This window comes from Thalassophryne amazonica, chromosome 20, assembly GCF_902500255.1.
Source record: "Thalassophryne amazonica chromosome 20, fThaAma1.1, whole genome shotgun sequence".
Lineage (NCBI taxonomy): Eukaryota > Metazoa > Chordata > Actinopteri > Batrachoidiformes > Batrachoididae > Thalassophryne > Thalassophryne amazonica.
In genome coordinates, this window is record NC_047122.1 from 24,288,706 (window position 1) to 24,298,122 (window position 9,417).

Below are 9,417 nucleotides of genomic sequence, written 5' to 3' on the forward strand. Positions count from 1 at the left end.
GGACGTTGTGTGAAATGTAAATAAAAACATAATACAATGATTTGCAAATCCTCTTCAACCTATATTCAATTGAATACACCACAAACACAAGATATTTAATGTTCAAACTGATAAAATTTGTTTTTGTACAAATATTTGCTCATTTTGAAATGGATGCCTGCAACACATTTCAAAAAAGCTGGGACAGGGGCAACAAAAGACTGAGAAAGCTGATGAAAGAACACCTGTTTGGAACATTCCACAGATGAACAGGTTAATTGGAAACAGGTGAGTGTCATGATTGGGTATAAAAGGAGCATCTCCAAAAGGCTCAACCGTTCACAAGCAAAGATGGGGCGAGGATCACCACTTTGTGAACAACTCCGTGAAAAAAATAGTCCAACAGTTTAAGAACAATGTTTCTCAATGTTCAATTGCAAGGAATTTAAGGATTCCATCATCTACAGTCCAGATTCAGATTCAGATTCAGAGAATCTGGAGAACTTTCTACACGTAAGTGGCATGGCCGAAAACCACCATTGAATGCCCGTGACCTTCAATCCCTCAGGCGGCACTGCATTAAAAACAGACATCATTGTGTAAAGGATCTTACCGCATGGGCTCAGGAACACTTCAGAAAACCATTGTCAGTTAACACAGTTCATTGCTACATCTACAAGTTAAAACTCTACCATGCAAAGTGAAAGCCATACATCAACAACATCCAGAAACGCCGACACCTTCTCTGGGCTCGAGCTCATTTGAAATGGACAGACACAAAGTGGAAAAGTGTGCTGTGGTCTCATGAGTCCACATTTCAAATTGTTTTTGAAAATCTTGTCATGTTCTCCAGACAAAAGAGGAAAAAGACCATCCAGATTGTTACCAGCACAAAGTTCAAAAGCCAGCATCTGTGATGGTATGGGGGTGTGTTAGTGCCCACGGCATGGGCAACTTACACATCTGTGACGGCACCATCAATGCTGAAAGGTACATCCAGGTTTAGGAGCAACACATGCTGCCATCCAAGCAACGTCTTTTTCAGGGACGTCACTGCTTATTTCAGCAAGACAATGCCAAGCAACATTCTGCACGTGTTACAACAGTGTGGCTTCATAGTAGAGTGCAGGTGCTAGACTGGCCTGTCTGCAGTCCAGACTTGTCGCCCATTGAAAATGTGTGGCGCATTATGAAGCGCAAAATACAATGACGCAGAACCCAAACTGTTGAACAACTGAAATCGTACATCAAGTAAGAATGGGAAAGAATTCCACCTACAAAGCTTCAACAATTAGTGTCCTCAGTTCCCAAATGCTTATTGAGTGTTGTTAGAAGGAAAGGTGATGTAACACAGTGGTAAACATACCACTGTCCCAGCTTTTTTGAAACGTGTTGCAGGCATCCATTTCAAAATGAGCAAATATTTACACAAAAACAATAGTTTATCAGTTTGAACATTAAATATCTTGTCTTTGTGGTGTATTCAATTGAATATATGTTTAAGAGGATTTGCAAATCATTGTATTCTGTTTTTATTTACATTTTACACAATGTTCCAACTTCACTGGAACTGGGGTTGTAGTAAGTTCAATGTAAGTACATAATATAATTCTAAATACATTAAAAATACATGGATGACACAAGAAAGTGAAAACACTTTTTTCCATTGTGGTCCATTTAAAAATCAAATGACAAAATAGAAGTAAAAATAAAATGTAACAATAATAATAATGTGTATATGATAAAAACAACCTAAACAATTTATAAATACATTAAGACAGTACATTAACATTAGAACAAAAATTACAGAATTAACAGGAAAAAAAGTTGTTGAAGTCTAAGTTTCTAAAAACATTCTGGACTCACACACCATTACAACTCATTATACAAGCTTTGCTTAATTTATTACCACCCATGGATCCCCACAGGTAACACACTAGTTATTATTGTTATTATGATTTTGTGGCGATTGAAATGAGTGGAGTTGTTGTGTTCCAAACATCTTTACCTTGTGTGTGTGATGACTGACTCTGACCAATCCAGCTTTCAGAAATCACCACCTGCAGCAATGACAGAAAATATCAGCTGACTTTCAACCGAATGTGTCGCTTTTTAACCTGATTTTTAAAAATTTGTCCAGTAATAAATTGCAAACTGCCATAAAAACTTGTTATACACAAAACCAACCATCGTCATTGAGCCTTTGACCTCAATCAGCAAATTAAGCAATCACCTTGACTGAGTCCTTGGTGTCTGTTGGAGACCTTTGACCTCTGCCCTGTACCTCCTGGGATGCTGACAGGGTCAGGAGAGTCATAACAGTCAGGAGGAGCACCGTGAGGAAGGACACCATGACTGTGTTCAGGACCAGGGTCTGGAAACCAGGGAAGATTGTGGACTCTGGGTGGTAGATTTTTGTATTTTTTATTTTTTTCAATAGACTAAGCAGTTTGGTTGTTTTTTTTTTTAAAGTCACATAGTGATTTTATTCATCTTCTTCTTGTCCTTTGCATCACAGAATTTTTTATTCCTGAAACAGAAACAAATTTCTTGTTAGTTCAGCAGACCCTGCAGGGGTCACAGTTTGCAATAACCGGTCCATTAGGCGTTTACGGGCAGCCGGCGCGGTGTGCCAAATCATAAACCACAATGAAAAATGGTTTAAAAAAAAAAAAAGGAGTCATTTTGGGTCACAGGCTGTCAGCAGATGGACCCTAAAGTTCTGACTGTTTTTCATTTGTACCATTTGGTGCCGCTTGTGGCGCATTTTGTGACTGGACCTCCAGGGACCGTCTGCATGCAGAGGTCATGTGATCATCGTGTGAACACTAAAACAAGAGGAAGTCACCGACAAGTTGAAGAAATTCTGCTGGCAATCCAAATCTGCTTCAAAGATTTCATGATTCATTGATTTCTTTAATGTAACGCAAAAAAGATTTTCTTTTCACATCATCAGACGTTGTTCCCTTATGACATCACAAAGTGACAGGGCTGAATTCTGACAGTATTAGGCTGATTTGTGGTCTGAGCACAGTGGTAAGACATTACAATAAGGGTGCAATAACTGAAATTTGTTCATTTAGAAACTTCAACTTCCGTGTATTAAAAAAAATATTTTCTTTTCACATCATCACATGTTCTTTCCTTATGACATCACAAAGTGACCAGGGTTGAATTCAGACAGTATGACGTCGATTTGTGCTCTGAGCACGGCGGTAAGACATTACAATAAGTGTGCAATAACTGACATTTGTTCATTTAGAAACTTCAACTTCTCAGTAATAAAAAAAAGGACAAAATAAATCCATGAGCTCATTAAATTAAGAGCAAGTTCACCGAAACCGAGCGTGTCCATGAGTCCAAATGAATGTTTGTGTGAATCGAATCTGGAGCATCGTCTCGTTTGGCTTTGGCGAAGGAATGCTCTCTCTGAGTGCTTTACTACACTCAACAAAAATATAAATGCAATGCTTTTGGTTTTGCTCCCATTTTGTATGAGATGAACTCAAAGATCTAAAACTTTTTCCACATACACAATATCACCATTTCCCTCAAATATTGTTCACAAACCAGTCTAAATCTGTGATAGTGAGCACTTCTCCTTTGCTGAGATAATCCATCCCACCTCACAGGTGTGCCATATCAAGATGCTGATTAGACACCATGATTAGTGCACAGGTGTGCCTTAGACTGCCCACAATAAAAGGCCACTCTGAAAGGTGCAGTTTTGTTTTATTGGGGGGGGATACCAGTCAGTATCTGGTGTGACCACCATTTGCCTCATGCAGTGCAACATGTAACCCAGTGTTAAAAATGAGATAAATAAAATGAAAAAAAAAAGATTTTTTTTACCGGAGCATAAATAGTGATAAAATAACAGAGAGATATAAGTTCATAAGTATGTTGACATAAACATACTAAAAGAGAGAAAAAAGAAGAGTTAAGAAGTTGCAAGCTTAAGTTAAAATGTTGTTTTGATTGACACACTGAGCAACCAATAGCAGTAAGCCTGGTGTGATATTAACCAATAAGGTCAACGGTGGAACCGCGGGGCATTGCACAACGCTGCGCCTTGCTCAGTCTTTCATCAGACGCTGACCAGAGAACCCCCCTGCTCGTGTGTTATAGGAGCTACCGCGTGGAAATTGTTTTTTTTTATGGATACAATTGTTGCTGGGTAAGCGCAAACAATTGCTATAACTGCCTGAAGTATCATACGTTGCATATTTGTGACAAAGCCTTTGTTAAATTTCTAAGATACTGAAGTGCCGAGTGCCCGCGGAAGCCTCAGGAAACCCCGTAGCCTTGTTAGCACATTGTGCCCTGTATCGGTGAGTCCCATACAAAATGAATTGTGCTAACGTAGCATGCTAATTTTTGCTAGCTTTTTCCATTTTATTAGGCCAAAATGATTAGCTGTGTGTTGATTAATTAAATCAGCACCGCAATTAAAAGGTACAATGTAAGGTCTTGTGTTTTGTAGTGAACGGTTGTATATTTCTGTAATTTTGAAGCGACAGTCTATCAGATAAGCTAAGCTGTTAACGTAGTTCTTAAGCCCTGGGAATAGTAATTGGAAAACTACAATTGCAATTCACTGCCTCCTTTCTAATCTTTTGGTACAAATGATTAGATCAAGACGCCAACAAGTATTCCAAATGTACTTTAAAGGTGTGTTATTTTTTTTGATGTGTACTATGCACTCCAAACAATGGAATTAGTATAATTACTGTATTATCACATTCCAACTATGTTATTTGGTATATTGATGTGGTAATGATGTAATCGTGAACCTTAGGAATTCATAATGTGGTACAACATATTTTATTTTGAAAAATGAATGTGTACAGTAGTTGTGGGTATTGTAGTTCTATAGTACATATTTTAAGCTACTTTATTCTGACCTTATCCATAGGTCAGGTTTTATGTTGGGATCAAAGTCCGAATCGCAGACGTGCAGAGGACGAACAGATCAAGATTCCCAGTACTGGATGGCGAGCCCCAGCCCAAGAGTCAAATGAACTGGTAGATTGTAGCCCGACTGGTTATAAACACACTGAAGACTGAGTGAACCTAAAGAAGCAAGAAAAGACTAAAGGACTATACCGGAGTATATTTTATTTTATTTGGATATATTTTATTTTATTTTATTTTTTTTTTGCAAAGAGCGCTCTCATTTAATTTTGTACTGTCATTGTTAGTTCAATTGAGTTCATTGACATTAAATTTTGTATACATAGTTTTCCAGTTAAAACAAAGTGTAATGTCTTATGTTGATACACCCCTAGGCTCTTTCAAATCTATAATCTTCTGATCAGGCCATTTCCTCTTTTCTCTGCTGATACAGTGGAGATAAATATACTTCCATTTCCAAATACATGACACAAAGGTCAAGAAATACTAGAAGGGTTACAAACACATCTCCTTCGCATAGAGTTGATCAGGTTGTCAATTGTGGCCTGTGGAATGTTGGTCCACTCCTCTTCAGTGGCTGTGCAAAGTTGCTGGATATTGGCAGGAACTGGTACACGCTGTCGTATACGCCGGTCCAGAGCATCCCAAACATGCTCAATGGGTGACATGTCCGGTGAGTATGCCGGCCATGCAAGAACTGGGACATTTTCAGCTTCCGAGAATTGTGTACAGATCCTTGCAACATGGGGTCGTGCATTATCCTGCTGCAACATGAGGTGATGTTCTTGGATGTATGGCACAACAATGGGCCTCAGGATCTCATCACGGTATCTCTGCATTCAAAATGCCATCAATAAAATGCACCTGTGTTCGTCGTCCATAACAGACGCCTGCCCATACCATAACCCCACCGCCACCATGGGCCACTCGATCCACAACATTGACATCAGAAACCGCTCACCCACACGACGCCACACACGCTGTCTGCCATTTGCCCTGAACAGTGTGAACTGGGATTCATCCGTGAAGAGAACACCTCTCCAACGTGCCAAACGCCAGCGAATGTGAGCATTTGCCCACTCAAGTCGGTTACGACGACGAACTGGAGTCAGGTCAAGACCCCGATGAGGACGACGAGCATGCAGATGAGCTTCCCTGAGACGGTTTCTGACAGTTTGTGCAGAAATTCTTTGGTTATGCAAACCGATTGTTTCAGCAGCTGTCCGAGTGGCTGGTCTCAGACGATCTTGGAGGTGAACATGCTGGATGTGGAGGTCCTGGGCTGGTGTGGTTACACGTGGTCTGCAGTTGTGAGGCTGGTTGGATGTACTGCCAAATTCTCTGAAACGCCTTTGGAGATGGCTTATGGTAGAGAAATGAACATTCAATATACGAGCAACAGCTCTGGTTGACATTCCTGCTGTCAACATGTCAATTGCACGCTCCCTCAAATCTTGCAACATCTGTGGCATTGTGCTGTGTGATAAAACTGCACCTTTCAGAGTGGCCTTTTATTGTGGGCAGTCTAAGGCACACCTGTGCACTAATCATGGTGTCTAATCAGCATCTTGATACGGTACACCTGTGAGGTGGGGTGGATTATCTCAGCAAAGGAGAAGTGCTCACTATCACAGATTTAGACTGGTTTGTGAACAATATTTGAGGGAAATGGTGATATTGTGTATGTGGAAAAAGTTTTAGATCTTTGAGTTCATCTCATACAAAATGGGAGCAAAACCAAAAGTGTTGCGTTTATATTTTTGTTGAGTGTAATTACCAATGAAAAACTGGAGCAAATAAAATCTTTGGCTCAAAGGTCAACTGTTTGTGAAGCTGTTTAGCACCTGCAGCCTGTTTGTCATCTTTGTAGTGACCACTAGTCACGCAGAGGCTTTGATCAACAGGAACAATCAGGACATAAAAAACCCAGCTGGACAAGTTGTGTTTTTTTTTTGTTTTTGTTTTTTCTTCGTGCAGTATTTAGTGTCACCAACACAAACACACAGTCAGAAAGTTCAGAAGGTTAATTGATTGATTACTTTCAAAAGTTTTAGAATGACTCATGGGTGCAGTTCAGGGTTCACAGAGGAACCTTTGTTTGGATTCAAAGGCCAACCTAAAGGACTGGTTCCTTATTGTATTTAAGAGCAGGAAGAAAAACAATTCAAAGTTTCTGGAGCACAAGCTTGGATCTCCACAAGTCTAGTTCCTCTTGAGGAACCATCTCAAATAGGTTCCTGGCACCACATCTGTTACAGAAAAGGATAAGAAACTTCAGACCAAATGGACTTTATGTCATCATTGAATGATGTCGGAATTAATCAAAAGGTCCAACCAAACCTCAACTGAAGAACTGATGGAGTTTGAGGCATCAGATGGAACCGTGACATCATCCACCTTTAACACAGCGGTCCATCAACACAAACTGAAAAACTGCCAACCAACGATGGGGATGATGAGCCAACAAAAAGGATTGATGACAGATCTGTTTTGGTACACACAGTTGTTTTGGTACCAATAATCTTTTTGATATACAGTACATCTGAGATATACTTTATTGATCTCACAGTGGAGAAATTATGTTTACACTGGTGCATCTGGAAAGTATTCAAGCACTTCACTTTTTCCATATTTTGTTATGTTACAGCCTTATTCCAATGTGGATGTAATTAATTTTTTCCTGTATTCACAGCCTTTGACATGAAGCTCAAAATTGAGCTCAGGTGCATCCTGTTTCCACTGATCATCCTTATTGTTTATACAGAATAATTGGAGTCCACCTGGGATAAATTCACTTGACTGGACATGATTTGGAAAGACACTCAGCTGTCTACATATAAGGTGCCACAGTTGAGAGTGCATGTCAGAGCACAAATCAAGTCTGTAGACCTCTGAGGCAGCATTGTCTTGAGTCACCAATCTGGGGAAGGGTACAGAAACATTTCTGCTGCTTTGAAGGTCCCAATGAGCACAGTGGCCTCCATCATCTGTAAATGGATGAAGTTCAGATCCACCAAGCATCTTCCTAGAGCTGGCCACCCGTCTAAACTTACTGATCGGGAGAGAAGGGCCTTAGTCAGGGAGGTGACCAAGAACCCGATAGTCACTCTGTCAGAGTTCCAGCATTCCTCTGTGGGGAGAGGAGAAACTTCCAGAAGGACAACCATCTCTGCAGCAATCCACCAATCAGGCCTGTATGTTAGAGTGGCGAGACGGAAGCCACTCAGACCATGAGAAACAAAATTCTCTGGTCTGATGAGACAAAGATTGAACTCTGGTGTGAATGCCAGGGATCATGTTTGGAGGAAACCAGGCACCATCCCTACAGTGAAGCGTGGTGGCAGCATCCTGCTGTGGGGATGTTTTTTAGCAGCAGGAACTGGGAGACTAGTCAGAATTGAGGGAAAGAAATGCAGCAGTGTACAAAGACATCCTGGATGAAAACCTGCTCCAGAGTCCTCTTGACCTCAGACTGAGGCGATGGTTCATCTTTCAGCAGGATAATGACCCGAAGCACACAGCCAAGATATCAAACGAGTGGCTTCAGGACAACTCTGTGAATGTCCTTGAGTGGCCCGCCCAGACCTGAATCTGAACATCTCTGGAGAGATCTGAAAACGGCTGCGCACCAACACATCCCATCCAACCAGATGGAGCTTGAGGGGTGCTGCAAAGAGGAAAACTGCCCAAATTTAGGTGCACCAAGCTTGTGGCATCATATTCAAGAAGACTTGAGGCTGTAATTGCTGCCAAAGAGGCATCAACAAAATATTGAGCAAAGGGTGTGAATACGTATGTGCAGGAGATTTCTTACTTTTTTATTTTTAATAAAACAAAAAACTTTTTTCATGTTGTCATTTTGGGGTGTTGTGAGTAGAATTTTGAGGGAAAAATTAATTTACTCCATTTTAAATAAGGCTGTAACATAACTCAATGTGGAAAAAGTGAAACATTGAAAATTTTCTGGATGTACTGTAGTTCCTACAGAGAACCTGTCTTGTGGAGATGTAGCACTGTGCTCCAAGTGTGGAAATATTTTGACATTTAGAGATGTGGGCTTGTAAGGTGAACAGCCAGTGCATTCAAAGCACAGCTCCCATGCCGGAAAAAGCAAACTAAAGGTGCAGTTCACAAATTATATTTGAAGATGAAGCATATAGGCAGGGTGGAGGAAGGCAGCAGGAAAGATTTATGATAGACAGATATCAGCAAGAGTTAAGAGGAAAGTTTACAGAAGGTAGTGAGACCAGCTATGTTGTAGAGTTTAGAGGCGGTGGCGCTAACAAAAAGACAGGAGGCAGAGCTGAACATGCTGTGATTTTCTTTGGCAGTGACAATAATAAAGCAGGACAGTTTGGAAACAAAGTAAGAGAGGTGAGATTGAGATGGTTTGGACGTGCAGAGGAGGGACCCAGGGTATATATGGGAGAAGGATGCTGAGGATGGAGTCACCAGGCAGGAGGAGAAGAGGGAGGCCAAAGAATATGGTGAGGGAGGACATGCAGGTGGTTGGTGTGTCAGAGA

The 9,417-nt window shown here is 40.7% G+C and overlaps 1 protein-coding gene and 1 long non-coding RNA gene across 3 annotated transcripts in view; one reads left to right on the forward strand and one right to left on the reverse strand.

The window, feature by feature from the left end:
- LOC117501814 (fibrillin-2-like) overlaps positions 1 to 2,477 on the reverse strand; it is a 68,302-nt gene extending 65,825 nt beyond the window's left edge. For both annotated transcript variants that reach the window (XM_034160773.1, XM_034160772.1), the window contains exons 1-2: positions 2,213 to 2,477; positions 1,988 to 2,039 (exon numbers count right to left, since the gene is read on the reverse strand). In XM_034160773.1, the coding sequence (XP_034016664.1) occupies positions 1,988 to 2,039; positions 2,213 to 2,332 (172 nt within the window). In that variant the 5' untranslated portion in view covers positions 2,333 to 2,477. The remainder of the gene's footprint in view (positions 1 to 1,987; positions 2,040 to 2,212) is intronic.
- A 1,590-nt stretch (positions 2,478 to 4,067) lies between these two features.
- LOC117501346 lies at positions 4,068 to 5,084 on the forward strand. The gene is made up of 3 exons (XR_004558020.1): positions 4,068 to 4,156; positions 4,237 to 4,310; positions 4,895 to 5,084. It is a non-coding gene; the product is annotated as an uncharacterized LOC117501346 (long non-coding RNA).
- Positions 5,085 to 9,417: the final 4,333 nt, after the last annotated feature.